Source organism: Mycotypha africana, assembly GCF_025528875.1.
Source record: "Mycotypha africana strain NRRL 2978 chromosome Unknown BDF20scaffold_17, whole genome shotgun sequence".
Taxonomy (NCBI): Eukaryota; Fungi; Mucoromycota; class Mucoromycetes; order Mucorales; family Mycotyphaceae; genus Mycotypha; species Mycotypha africana.
The window spans coordinates 278,575-293,282 of NW_026515741.1; the positions used below are offsets into that span (position 1 = coordinate 278,575).

Here is a 14,708-nt window from a genome sequence, read left to right on the forward strand (position 1 = left end):
AGACTCATTGCATTGACCATGCTTCAATGAAACTGATCAATTCCGTACCTAAGCACTTCCTTTGTCTTAAGAAATTCTGCTTTTTTTTTTCATCCTAGTTCGGGAAAATGCTCTGTCTGAAAAACTGTCACATTAAGTTCCAACCAAACAATAGCCCGCCTTGGGTATTTTTCATTTACCTTTTCAAGTGCTCTACTCTTTTTGAATAAGAATTGTTTCTTTATTTCCTTGTTCGCGAAAGAGCATAAACATATATATACTTTACAAGTAATAAAGTTGACATCGCAACAATAATTCATATATTGCTTCACTTCCTTCTTCAACGGTCATTGCCTTTTTTTTTTCTGGAAAGTATTCTGTTCTCACTTCGAATAGTTCAACGACGAAATTCCTTTGCTCTTGTCTTTAAATCAAACAAATGCAACCCGTTTTGACTAATGACGATGACACCTCGCAAAACTTAAAGCAACAAGTACAACAAAGCAACGGGAATTACACTTTAAAATCGGAAACGAATGGAATACAAACACTTAAACCTGAAGAAAAACTCCACAGCCAAAACATTAACGGCACATCAGTGAATGGACAATTAAAAGAAAAAGAAAAAGCGACAGTGGAAGAAGGAAAGAACAATGATGAAAAAGAAACAGAAAAGATAGCTTTACCTGTAGAGATGGCATGCATGGTACCTTTGAGAGTTATGCTTGGAAAACTTGTTCATAAAGCACATTCCGATCTGATGACTCTTGTGGATACGTAAAGTATTACTTTATAACTGCCTTTATAGAATGGATGAAAGAGAAGTTAACGTTATTATTTTTGCTCCTCGGACACAAAAAGTTTACCTTCCATGTCTGAAGTGGAAAAGAAACGGCAGATTTTGAATTATACAACGTTTATTCGAAAGCAGTTCGCTAAAGTGTTAGCGCTAGTAAAATGGGCAGAGAATGCGAACGATATACAAATGTGTCAAGTACGGGAGAATGAGGTTTTTTTTTTTATAATTTCAATAGAAAACGACACGTAATTAACTCATCTCGATTGAATAGAATATCATGGCATTCTTAGCAAATCAGAACAAAATTTTCCAAGATACCGTGGACTATTTACATAAGATTCAGTCAGATCTACCTGCAGCAAGATTAAGAAATTTTGATATACCAACTGCTGTAGACGTATTGACAACTGGTACTTACCAGCGCATGCCCACTAAGATTCAAGTAAGAAAATTCAAGGGAGAATATACGCATGGAAAGAAAAGAATAAATCATTGAAAATTGGCATTTTTCTTTCGTTATTAGGATATGCTGGCCCCTCCTCCTTTGACCGATGAAGAGGTTTTAGAGACATTCCAGAATATGAACGACGTAATTCGTATGCGTATGATTACAACCGAAGTTCTTCCGTCGCCTCTATTGAACACATACCGAATTGAAAATGGTCGAATCACCTTTAAAATTGAGAATGAGTTTGAGGTTGCACTAACACTCATGGGCCCTCCTCAGAACAGACGATGGTGGATCGTATCCTTGGACATGTTTGTTCAGGCAACATCTATGGGAGGAGGAGCAGCGGAAGACGTCGACTTTTCATTAAGTGACGTGCAAAAACAGCATTTGCGAATGAACGCTCAGAAGCAATTGGTCCCTCCAATACCTGCAACATCATCACAGCAACCACAGCAGACCCAAACGGATACAGTGTCAAATATTGTCCAATCTTCAACGGATGGCGAGGAAAAAAGCCAACAGCAGCAACAAGATCAGCTAGATGAGCAGCAGCCGCGTCTTTTCTTTCCTCTTGTTCACTTGTACGACTATTTACATCTCTGCTGTTTGAACCTGCAATTAGAAATCCTATACATTCAGTCTGCATTACTAGCAAAAACGCGATGGGTCAATCAATTGCAGGTACAAATGAGCCCCGATCGAACAAAGCTGTCATTGATTTATTGGCGTGGAGGCTCGCCTGCGTCTCAATGGGCACGACCTCAACCCTTTTTTACAAATAAAAGTACAGTCATTGAGATACTTTTGCAAGAACAGCAAGAATTTACAAACTCGATAACCAATGCTGCTAGTAGCGTTAAGACCGCTATTCCAAATTTGAATAATCAACAACAACGACAAGCATCAGCCGGAGCTTCAGCAGCTACGATAATGAAAGCCGTACGCGATGAATACAAAGGCATGATACAGAAAGCTGGTATTGGTGCCTCAATTGCACTAGATAAAATCATTGATCAAAACGAACGTGTGAAAGTATTAAATATGCTAAAATACCCCAAAGACACATTACAAGCATTATGGAATGATTGCCCTGATCTCTTTACAGATGAACAACTTTTGGTGAGTTGACACTTTTTTGTTATCGTTTGTCCTCTTAGCGGTTCATACTTACTAAACTTTCTTTCTTCTTGCGTGAAAAAAGGATCCGGCTAATCTTAACATGGAACAAGTCGTTTTGCATGTCACCAATTATCATGGAAAATGTATGATTGAAAAGTTTAGACAAACGTTGATCACACAAAAGGATTTTCTTGCTGAAAATGGTCTTTGGTTGATGGGAGACAATGATTTCACCAACGATAGTAATGAGACTACAGCGATAGTAAACCAGTCACCAACTAGTTCCTCTGTTCAAGCGAATATGTCTTCTGCATTAGTGATACGTTATCAACATCAGAAATACATCAGCATCGAAATTGACACACGTAGTGGCAAAGTCAAGGCATTTGATACGAATAACGGCTGTGGGGAAACTAAATTAAGAGGCTTGGAAGAGCGTTTAAACCATGATCCTGTCAATATTGCACGCCATCTTGTATGGTTGAGATCAGAAGTAGTCATTCATGAAGTTATTTCACTTGCGAAACAGTTGAATTTACAACCTTTCCACCCTTCACAAATGAATTTACGCATGGAAGATTTCTCCAGATTATTTGAGGAAACTTTATTAGACATTCAATCGACCTCACCAACAACTGATAGTAGTAGCCAGAAGTATCCCTCGCATTGCATCTTTTTGCAGTTCTCACAGTTTGAGGATTGGTATTTGGTTCTAACCATTTTGAAGAATAAATTCAAAACCTGGCTGTGTTGTATAAGGTACGTTTCCAAACCTTTTAACAACTTTTTTTTTTACTTCTTTTTTTTTACCATAGAAACTAACGTTATGAATTTTTTTTTTCTTTTGAAAAAAAATAGAAAGGCGAGAGATCAACAGCATGGCGTTTATCAAACGATTGCAGACTTTACTAATTTTGACACTAATCAATTATGGAAAAGTCAATTCGTCGAAAATGCAGAAGGAAGTAAAGGCCCAGAATTTCACGAGATCAGTCATGGTAATCACTCAGCTTCAACAGCCAACTCGAACAAGAGAGGACTCCAAGAGGAAAATGAATGCAACGATAATAAAGTGTTGAACAACTGTGAGCATCAACGAAATAATGAAGGTCTCATCCTGAAGAAGCGAAGAACATCCATGTTGAAAGGTTATCGAATGAGTGAATTTAGTCAACAGAATAACATTTCGCTATACTTGCCAAAAATTGATTGCCTTTCTATCAACCTGCGCTTTTTGGCCAAACTTGATTCATTATCACGAGCATGGATCATTAATCGCAAGATCGAGCTTCAGATCCTTTCTTTCAAAGGATTGCTTACTTATCATACTCGCTCGCTCTTATATTCTCTTTCCGTCTTATCCAACAGCAGCAGTGGCCATAGCGCTAATGGCAACAACAACAATTTTGTACATAGGAATAACTTTCAGAATCTCGGGTTAAATATTCAAGCAGCTTTAAGCCATCCCGCTGCCGATAAGGTGGAAGCGATATTTATACCGCAAAGTGATTTGTTAAAAGCCTGCACTTACCATCTCTCGAATGACGCTGCTTTTTCTTATCAACAACGTCTCTCAATAATGGCTTCTCAGCAACAGCTCCAAGTTCCTAATACTTCTCCTGCCTCTTCTATGCTGTTAAAAAGAGAAAAACCTGTTATGGAAGCTATCTCCTGGACAGATCGATTATTACCCAGGTTGAAACATTCGGATGTTCTGATTCGCTCTTCAGGCTGGTGGGATTGTGGTAGACGAAGTGGAGATTGTTATGTAATAGTACAACAAAAACTGAATGAAAGTAGAAGCGATGTACGGCAATTATTACAAAGTGATTTGATATCTTTGCAAGGAGTTATTGATAACGACCTTAATGGCGATAAGAATAAGTTTGATAAGAAACAGCAACAACAGCGAGAGGATGAAAATTTAGGTGATCATATTTCTTTTGACAAATCGGCATTGATTCTATCTTTTACATATTCAAAAATTGATACTTGCATTGAACAATTCTTACTGGATTGGGAACGAACTTTTATGATGATGAATTTGACTCGCCAAAGTAAGCACATCAAAAAAAAAGATAAAAATTTGACTACATATTCAATTAGTTTCATATATTAAAATATTGCTTTTTATCGCTTGCATTGTTTGTTTTAAGTTGCATCAGTTTGGTTCCAAAACTACTCGCAGGATCAACTCCAATTTAACCCTACCAACCTGCAGGAATTATCATTTACTTATGCCAGTAATCTAACATGCACTATCAAATGGTGTTCATTGGGAAAAGGGTATACCAGACAATACAATATAGAATTCGGTATCAAAAACGAAGAGGAAGAAAAAGAAGAGAAAGTCGCAGAGGAACAAAATGATATATCAGAATCGCGAGAAGCTAGAACACAAGAAGCTAAACGGAAAAGAAGGCATGTGACAATGAAAGCTTTTCCTGCACTAAGCTCGCGTAATCCCCATTGGCGTATTGCAAATTTCTTACGAGATGCCTTGAATGAAAAACGTGATCTAATTCACTTTGTCCAAATTCTATTCCAAACACTACCCTTAATGACGTGCTTAGAACGTTTGGAAGTTAAATGCGCACAATCTGGTGATATTGGTAAAGTGTCTATTATACCTCGCGCATACGACTCGGTACGCGTTATCTTTTCAGCTGTTCATGCTATCGACATACAATTTACAGACACATCCATGATTTGTGTTTCAGATGCAGCTTATCATCGCGATTTCTACTCGTGCTCATCTCCCAAACAGGAGCAACATCCACAAATGATGATGGATGATGTCAATATGAACACCGGTTCTTTTATACCTCCACCACCATATCTTGTGCCACATCAACCATCAACATTACCCTCACCTCAACTTCAACAGAATGAAAATACAATTGATGCATCCTCTGTTACTTCAAATTCGCAACATCAGCCATCCTCTTCCATTTTAAAACCGATCAATGTGGCTCAACAATTCAAATTTACACCATTCGACCATTTTTCAGAGGCCTTAAAAAGTATAGAGACATGGATTTTTGATGAAGAGCAGGATGGATGCTGTCACGATCTACGAACCCCATCAACTAGGCTTGATGCACTGTATCCATCTATTCAATTCACTGATAACCCTTGCGCTTATCCCATGCAGCACGGGCTTTTGTGCTCGGCGTCGCTTTGCCAGTGTATTTTGAACAAATTGCAAGCGATGGTGTAAATAGTTTGTATAAGCAAAGAAGAGGAGATTGTGCAAAGGAAAAAGTAGGAGGAAATCAAAATTATATATCATCCCATACACACAAAATCACAAGTTTTATAGTTTACTGAAAACATTATACAAACATTATACAAACATTATGTAAAACAAAAAAGTAAAACAGGCTCTTTCTAACTTATACATACGTATATAGCAATATACACATGCTATTACTGCTCATAATAAAAGTCAGAGTACCCCTTTGGCCCTTAGAAAACTTTCCAAACCAACCAAATGTTGATTTGCTGAAAATGAAATTGTTGAGAAGGAACAACAGTTTTCTAGAATCCGTTCCGTTTTCTAATGGTATGTGTTGTGGTAGAACGTGGTAGACCTGGTAGATCAGTGTAAGCCTTTTAAAAAGACCTGGTAGACTCCAAAAAAAAACAACGTAGTAGTCCTGTCTGAACTCCTCGTTTGAAGTGCAGTGGTTCTTTAGCATATTTTAGAACTTAGAAGTCTTCATTTTAAACCCCAGTATAATTTTCACAGACATCTTTAAAAAGTATGTTTTTTGTTCGGAGTCTACCAGGTCTTTTTAAAAGGCTTACACTGATCTCCAAATCTACCACGTTCCACCACGTTCTACTACCACTTTTTTTTTTTGAGTCTACTGTGTTATTTCCATACCTCCTATTATAATATAAAGACGAATTAGACCAACTTTCAAGCATTTGAATCGTTATTATGATCATAGAATCCTAATAACACTTGTACACGTTATCTTGTTTCTAAAGATGCGCATATATAATGCTGCATTAACCGCAAAATGCAGAAACATTGAGCCATTTTTGTGAGTCACTGTATTTTAGTTGTGAACGCGACTTATAATTTGATATAAACTGTCAGGTGAAATGAGTCTCCTTTAGTCCTTTTATTATACACTGAAAATCAGAGAGGGAAGCGTTCATTGCGAACTGGATGTTTGTACTGACAGCAAAAGAAAGAAGGAAAGGAAAGAGATAAAAAAAAAAGTCAAATACTTGTACCTGAATTCTCAACCAGTAATTACCACAAGTACTATTGGTATAAGTTTCGTTGACATCGCACCACTTCATCTGCAATTACGAACGTGAATTGTTGCAATGTCGACAATCGGGCATTTTGCATAATTTCACGAATCACCTAATGAACTTCCAAAAACACCAAAAAAAAAAAGTATTTTGAGGGCCAGACAGTTTCGCATGAACAAAAAAAATTTTTCAGTGGAATTGCGAACTTTTCAGGAGACATGACACAATTGCATGCTGCCCAAAAACTTTTCTCTCAGTTTTTTTCTCTCAGTTTTTTCTCTCTCTCTCAGTTTTTTCTCTCTCTCTCAGTTTTTTCTCTCAGTTTTTTTCTCTCTCTCTCAGTTTTTTCTCTCACCAAGAGCAAACAATGGCACACCTTTGCCACATTTGCGAAAAAGAGTTTCCTTCCCCAACACAACTATATAACCATGGTTATGATGTCCATGTGGATAACTTTACAAGTGACCATAGATAAAAGTAAGAACTGGAGTTCTTTCAACAAGAAGACATTGTGTTCACTTTTTTTCTTTTTTTAGAGACAAGCATTGTTGAAAGAATCGACAGTAAATTCAGCTGCCCTGATTGTCCCAGCAGACTTTCTACTTCCAGGTCATTCAACGATCACCTAAAAAAGAAACATAAAGGAACCTGTTCAGCGTTATCGAAAGCGGAAAAAAGGCGCGACATTGAAACAGACGATGATGATACCGGATCATCAGTTCTTATGAAGCATCACAAGCCAAGTATAGGGGAGAATAATTTTAGCATCGACAGACTAGTTACATGTCAAACAAGCAACCATTTTGACGATGATGCTGCTGTTCTACTGGCCTGTAATGCGCTATCATGCTCGCCTCGCGTTCAAGACAGTTGTATCTTGGCTGCAAAAATTGGAAAGTTGGAACCCATTTTGTTGGCGTCTATGAATGGTAAAATATACCCCTTTCTCGCAGCATCAGAAAATATTATTGATGTATTATCTGATAATCCGACTGGCTCTTGGAGTCTGCCAACCGTGAACAAAGCAGTTACAACAGACAGTTCTCTTTCAACTAATACAGACGACCTAATTCAAGTATATTGTTCGTATAAGTCCGATCTACAGACATATAGCTGATCAGCAGTACGTTGAACTCACTAAAGAAATCACTCAAGAATTAAGCAAAGACTGGGCCTTCTTTCCACAACTTAGATTCGCAACATCACATATTTTCGCAGGAAGTATTCTATTGAGTGGGCCAACGGCATTACTTGTAAACTGCGTTGAGTCCTATGGTAGATCAAAAATAGTTGACTCGCATCATGAACGTAGAACAGGTTCAACAAATCACCAATCTTCGTTTCCAAAAACACAATCAAAATATGGAGAGATAGTAGTTTGCCTGACTCAAGATGATAATACCACCAAATTGAAAATTGGGGCTTCCAGTTTCAATTTATTGGTGACTTCAAGCACACGTTTGGACAAGCGAACTATAACAAATGCGACAGTTGAAACGGGACCTAACACTAGCAACTTTGTGCCACTGCCAGAAACAAAAATATATCTCAATACAGAACACTTAAAAATGGGAAAAATAATGCTTGAAGATGATACAATTACATGTATTGGCCAGAGTTATATATTTTTTCAACTTCGTCAGTTAAGATCGAAATTTTACTGCCTATCAACTTATTCGCTATGCCGAGCCTTCAGCTCAATTATATCTGACATCTCCTATCGCCCATATACCATTTGGACGCTTTGCGAATATGATTCTTCTCAATCATTAGATTCGCAGTCTCAAAAGCTTTCAAGGATGTTTCAATCGATTGCTTCAGAGGTCTTTAAAACTGGTTCTGCAGCATATATTGAAGTGATGCTCTTTCATGAATTCCATAACACCTTGAAAGAAGGAAAAGTAAAAGATACAATTGGAGAAATCATTAGTTTACAAGAAAATGGTGTGGTTCCAGTGATCAACAACTTGAATTTGAGTCGTTTATTGCAGGATTTAGCAGATTCAATGACAACGTCTATAAGCAATGCAAATAAAACAGCTGCTAAATTGTTATCCCAGCATCTCTACAATTAGATGTCAAATACCTTCAACATTATACGTATCGATATAAACTTTTTCATCAAGTAAAGCAAGAAGTAAAAACTATATACAAGTAGCTGACGTTAAGTTACCATTTTATCATGTGCAACTTTTTGATATGTGCTTAAATTGTAAGGATTGTTCTTAGTTACGCCTCATTCACTTTGTTTTGTCAGGTGTCTTTTCATATAAAGTTATAAGTCAAAATAAATAGAGAGTAAAAGAATGATGATTTATAAACTATCATTTAATTTCGAATGTATTTGAAGTGGACAAAAGAAGATAAAATGCATAAATGTGCCGTATACAGCTTGATCAAAAGTAGTTTTACACCACCTATTTCTATCAATTTGGACTTGGTGGTTTCCACAGACCAGTTGGTTGCTCCGCAAGTAAATGCTCAAATGCCTCCGGAGAGGTAAGCATGTAAGACGTTTTTCCACATTCAGATGATAATGCTATTGGCTTCCAGTTTCCAATATTGCTGAAGACTATTTCTTTTTTTTTTGTTTCTCTTTGATCTTGTGCATTAGAAGCAGCTACAGCCTCTGCATTGTGGTCGCAGTGTAATGGCGGCAAAGTAAGCGAATTTGAATTCAATTCGTCAAAATTTAGTTGTGGGCCAAGCATTTTATGGCGCTTCATAAGAACTGATGATCCGGTATCATCATCGTCTGTTTCAATGTCGCGCCTTTTTTCCGCTTTCGATAACGCTGAACAGGTTCCTTTATGTTTCTTTTTTAGGTGATCGTTGAATGACCTGGAAGTAGAAAGTCTGCTGGGACAATCAGGGCAGCTGAATTTACTGTCGATTCTTTCAACAATGCTTGTCTCTAAAAAAAGAAAAAAAGTGAACACAATGTCTTCTTGTTGAAAGAACTCCAGTTCTTACTTTTATCTATGGTCACTTGTAAAGTTATCCACATGGACATCATAACCATGGTTATATAGTTGTGTTGGGGAAGGAAACTCTTTTTCGCAAATGTGGCAAAGGTGTGCCATTGTTTGCTCTTGGTGAGAGAAAAAACTGAGAGAGAGAGAAAAAAACTGAGAGAAAAAACTGAGAGAGAGAGAAAAAACTGAGAGAGAGAGAAAAAACTGAGAGAAAAAAACTGAGAGAAAAGTTTTTGGGCAGCATGCAATTGTGTCATGTCTCCTGAAAAGTTCGCAATTCCACTGAAAATGAAATTGGTCCAATAAAAGTTTTCTCATAATGTTGTGCACTCGTCTCAATTTTTTGCAACCGTCTCATTTTAGGTTAAAAATCTCTGTTCAGAAAAGCTGGGCAAAACCCAAGTTGACGAAACGAAGGCTGAAAATGCGATACATGTCTGAGCCACGCTTTATTTTCCTTTTTTGACATTTAAGAAGATGAAGTATAATAAACAGAACATGGCTGTCACGTTCTGACCTCTAATTCATATAACAATCTGAGAAACAATCCAGATTTACTGCCTTTACCAGTTATAGTGCACTGGAACAAATAAGATTCCAGGCACACTGGGACAAATAAGATTTCATCAGGCACACTTCAACCTTACTGGTAATCTAGATATATCTCAGTGGCGTTGTACAATTCATTAACAGGAACAATATTACTCGGTTGTCACTACTACTTTCTTAATTCCACTATAAGCTCAGTTTAACCTCGCATTCATATAAAAGACCATTCAATTTCTAAACCAAAATAAAAGGATCCAAGAACTATTGTTCGGTCTCGCTGACTCACTCAGTCTCTACATATAAAACTCATTAAACTATAACTCCTGATATTTAAGAATATCACATTTTTTTCAGCGAATTCCTCAAGCAACTCAAAAACTTATCAACTCTTACTATGTCTGCCTCTACCAACAACTCTGTCGCTTCTTCTACCCCTGCTGTTACTCAAGAACAGTTGAACTCCCACATGGATAACCTGGACATAACCATGCAAGATGGTCCTGAAGAATCTGTCAACACTGAGGTAATCCTCACTGATGGTGTTCAACCCAGCTCTCCCATGAGTACCTCTGGTTCCGTTGCTGTTCTACGTACAAGATGTCGTATTTGAGGGTAGATGATATACAAATATTAAAGATATAATTCACTTTATGAATGATAAAGATGAATTATACAATATTGCAAACCAGAAATAATTAGAAACTACATAAACTCTAATATATGAGTACCGTGAATTAAGTGTTGTGTTTAGTTGACAGCATCATATGAGATGTGGAGAACTCGTATACAAATTATACAAGATCCTCACACCTCATTACTGCTGAAATAATATAAAGTAGAGTAGGAAACGAATATAGAATAAGTGATGATTCTTATACGAGATTAGCTACCTCGTATAAGGCTGAACAGGTTGTCATTTAGGATATATAGTTTACTTATTTTGCTATAATACGTTACTATATGACATAGGATATATAGTAGAATTAATATATGGACAAGCAGGATATATTGATTCAACACCAAGGTATAATAGGTTATAAGTACTATTCTCTGCCTTCGGCATAAAGAATGATTACAAGATAATAGGTTGTGATCATCCTTTACAATAACTGTTCACTCAACTCAAACACCACGCACGAATACTATTTTCCTAATTAATTCTATTTTCCTGCAAGCAGTGCTACATAATGGTTAGCACGGGAAAATAGGTTAGTTGCATGATCACTAGATCAAGCCATGGATACGTTTACAAGTCCACCCGCTCCGGGTAGATGCGTAATCTCCTCAAGGGAGAATTCTATTCTTTTACGGTTCAGAAGACGTACGTCTTCTTTGAGTAGAATAACTCAGCTGCCAGTTTCTAGGTTCCGCAATATGAAGAAGATATTTAAATTTTTGCAGTAGATATTTTTTCTTCTTTTTGAACTGAACTTGATTCAAAATAAAAACGTACTAGTTTGATCTCGTTAACTTTTTATTGTTTTAACTAAGTGATATTTAACTCCACAAGTCGTCAAATACCACACAAGACTGGAAAACTTAACAAATGCCATCGCTCTAGGTTTCATGAATAAGACTCCTAAACAAGAATTGGATGCTATGAAGGCTGAAGCCAACGAGACAGCTGAATACATTCAGTATCTTGAAGGCCTCCAGAAGGTCTACCAAAACGAACAAGTCATCATCAACACCCCTCCTACTGGTTCTACTCCTACTACAACGGCCAATGATCGATACCGTTTCTTGATCCCAACGGATTTACCTTACTGGCAATGGCAAGGTAACGTTTGGAAGGAATCTGCTGATTCACATGAGTCAGTGGAGGAATTGCTTGACAACTTCTATATAAGTGTGACATCCACTGGTCTGGATATCGACCAACATTGGGCACGTCTCATGCCAATCCGCATGAACAGAGACCAACGCTCATGGTTCGAACTATCCCTCAAAGGCCGTGATCTCACTTGGAACGAGGTTAAAGCGATCGTCGTAGAAGATTACGGTACCCATGATACTGCGGCTGAAATTGACAACAAGGACAAGCTTCTCTCTCTTCGTATGAATCCGCACGAAACTGTACAAACCTTTTCTGACCGCTTTCAACGGATTCGCCGAGCTGCCAAGTGGGAAGATGACATCACCACCGCTACTATCTTCAGGCGTGCCCTACTGCCTCCACTTCGAAAAGAAGTTGCTCGTACCCTCCTGAACCTTCCGCGCAATGCGCAAGACACTGTTGGAAAAGTAGTTGCCAAGGCAAGACTGGTCGCTTCCTCTGATATTTGTAACAATGGAACCACTCACCCTGAAGCAACTACCAATAGTCGTAAATCTTCTGCATCTTCTTCTTCCTCGTCTGACACCATTTCATTTGTACGCCAATCCGGCAAGATGAATGGTACCAACAATGGCAACAACAATCACCTTGGTCTCTCCAAGAAGTCTACTGGTTCTGGCTCAATTAAGAAAAAGTCAAATCAATTCTGGTGTAACTACCATAAAAAGTGTGGCCATACTACAGAAGAGTGTAGGGAATTCAAAAAGGTTTTAGCCAACCATGTTTCGTCGTCCGTTTCCGCTTCCGCTTCCGCTTCTTCCACTAACTCGGTATCACCAGCACCTGTCTCCTTTGCAAATAAATCAAAAAATATTTGCCGTAATTGTACTGATAATGTACAATGGTCCCGGGAACATGCTTCTAACTGCCGAAGAGATAAGGTTAACAAGCCGGCTCCAACCAGAGCATTCCGTTCAGCCCATATGGTCAATACCAATGGTGCTCCTACTACCCCGCCGCTTAACACCGAAACCTCTACATGGTTGTCTAAATGGAACCCACATGCAAACACCGCTAATGAAAATAATAACAGTGGTAGCATGATGGATGTTGACGAACAAGGCTACCCAGTCAACCATGACTGTAAGTCTCATATGCTTTAGCACAAAACAGAATGACGGTTCATCAACTAACCATTCTTTATTAATACCTATCACTATAGAAAACATCAACACTTTTGCCTTGCTTGACAGTGGTTCTTCTTTTAGTGCTATAGACATTAATTTTGCTGCTAAATATAATATAAATATAAATAAAAATGTCACTGGTTCTTTTGTACTTGCTACTGCTTCATCTGAATACAAGCGTTACGGTACTACCTTACGACCATTAAGCATTATTTACGGTGATAAAAAGGATACGATCATCCATACATCACATACTTTCGAAATTCTTCCTTTATCTTTAGACACACAGGTTGTCATTGGTTTGGACCTATTGCCTAAATTGAATATAACATTTAATAACCTAGCTATCAAGCACCCTTACCATGGCCCTGTAATTGACAAAGAAATTGTTGATGATACACCTGAACCTAATAATTCACCCTACGGTACAACACAACAGCAAGCTCTATTTACTTCTGCAATCAAACCCTTTCTCCAGAAGAATGTTTTGATTCCTAGAAACTCTTTCTGTACAGTACCCGAATCTGTTATACGTTTAGATACTATTCCTGGTAAAACAGCCTATCGTGCACCATATCGAATTCCATTTAGCCTACAACCGGTTATGCAAGAATGTATAGACACCTGGTTGGCAGATGAAGTCATTGAACGTGCATCACCAAACTCTGAATGGAACTCACCTTTAACTTTGGCTCCAAAGAAGGACTTATTTGGTAATCGTACTGGGCACAGACCTTGTCTTGATCCTCGGTTACTCAACTCTATTCTGGTGTCAAATGATCGTCATCCCATTCCAAAAATTGAAGAGATTTTCGATCGCTTACAAGGTTCTACCATTTTCAGTACTCTCGATCTTCGTCAAGCATTCCATCGTTTTCAGATCCATGAACCACATCGTATCAAGACCACTTTTACTTTTGAAGGTCAACAATATCATTTCCGTGGTTGCCCATTCGGTCTGAAACACATTGCTTCCAGATATCAACGAGTCATCAATATCGTCTTACGTGAATTCAATTTCGCACAAGCTTTTGTAGATGATATCATTATCCATTCCAAAACCTTTGAAGAACACATCTCCCACGTACAACAAATTATCCAGAAGCTTACAGATGTAAATCTTATTCTTAACCCGGAAAAATGTCATTTCGCCCAGTCTAGTGTTTACTTGCTTGGTTTCTCTGTTGATGCCCATGGCTCTCGTCTAGATCCTCGTAAAGTATCTAATGCACTATCTTGGCCTCGACCTATATCTGGAAAAGATATCCAACTGTTGTGTATGGGTAAAATATAATAGTAAAAGAATAGAAAGACAAAGAGAAAGTCTGTGAAAACTCGTGGTAGGTTTATTAAGAGTCGATTAAGACAAAAGATAAAGATAAGACAAAGACTAGTTTCTTTCTACACTTCAACTTGGGATCATATTTATACTTTTCAGGAACTTGATCTGAGAATGAGATATGCCTTGCGGAGTTCTAGAATTGCTTGCTTGGAAATTTCTAGGAAATCAGAACAGTAACATGAGACATGTTTAATCATCCATATCATTGATATCAGTTGATACGACTATGTGGAAGAATACAATTGGATATTCATAGGC

General features: G+C 37.8%; 3 protein-coding genes across 3 annotated transcripts; 2 read left to right on the forward strand and 1 right to left on the reverse strand.

The window, feature by feature from the left end:
* Nucleotides 1–418: 418 nt before the first annotated feature.
* Nucleotides 419–5,568, forward strand: BDF20DRAFT_840393 (mediator complex subunit MED14-domain-containing protein; the record flags this gene model as incomplete). Its single annotated transcript, XM_053079383.1, has 7 exons — nucleotides 419–756; nucleotides 841–973; nucleotides 1,050–1,220; nucleotides 1,302–2,348; nucleotides 2,431–3,107; nucleotides 3,207–4,405; nucleotides 4,505–5,568. 7 exons carry the CDS (start codon nucleotides 419–421, stop codon nucleotides 5,566–5,568), a joined length of 4,629 nt encoding a protein of 1,542 aa, XP_052930934.1.
* A 1,760-nt stretch (nucleotides 5,569–7,328) lies between these two features.
* BDF20DRAFT_901792 (uncharacterized protein) lies at nucleotides 7,329–8,955 on the forward strand. Its single transcript, XM_053082828.1, is given in 2 exon segments — nucleotides 7,329–7,706; nucleotides 7,726–8,955. The coding sequence occupies 2 exon segments, from the start codon at nucleotides 7,345–7,347 to the stop codon at nucleotides 8,693–8,695; spliced, it is 1,332 nt and encodes a 443-aa protein (XP_052930935.1). The 5' UTR covers nucleotides 7,329–7,344; the 3' UTR covers nucleotides 8,696–8,955.
* Nucleotides 8,956–8,973: 18 nt separating this feature from the next.
* On the reverse strand, nucleotides 8,974–9,792 carry BDF20DRAFT_901794 (uncharacterized protein). The gene is given in 4 exon segments (XM_053082829.1): nucleotides 8,974–9,534; nucleotides 9,594–9,608; nucleotides 9,640–9,747; nucleotides 9,762–9,792. 3 exon segments carry the CDS (start codon nucleotides 9,701–9,703, stop codon nucleotides 9,047–9,049), a joined length of 567 nt encoding a protein of 188 aa, XP_052930936.1. The 5' UTR covers nucleotides 9,704–9,747; nucleotides 9,762–9,792; the 3' UTR covers nucleotides 8,974–9,046.
* Between the last annotated feature and the right edge of the window lie 4,916 nt (nucleotides 9,793–14,708).

What these genes read in the sequence shown, in the direction of transcription:
- BDF20DRAFT_901792 (XM_053082828.1), top strand. Translation starts at nt 7,345, where the DNA reads ATGAAGCATCACAAGCCAAGTATAGGGGAGAATAATTTTAGCATCGAC.
- BDF20DRAFT_901794 (XM_053082829.1), bottom strand. Translation starts at nt 9,703, where the DNA reads ATGGCACACCTTTGCCACATTTGCGAAAAAGAGTTTCCTTCCCCAACA.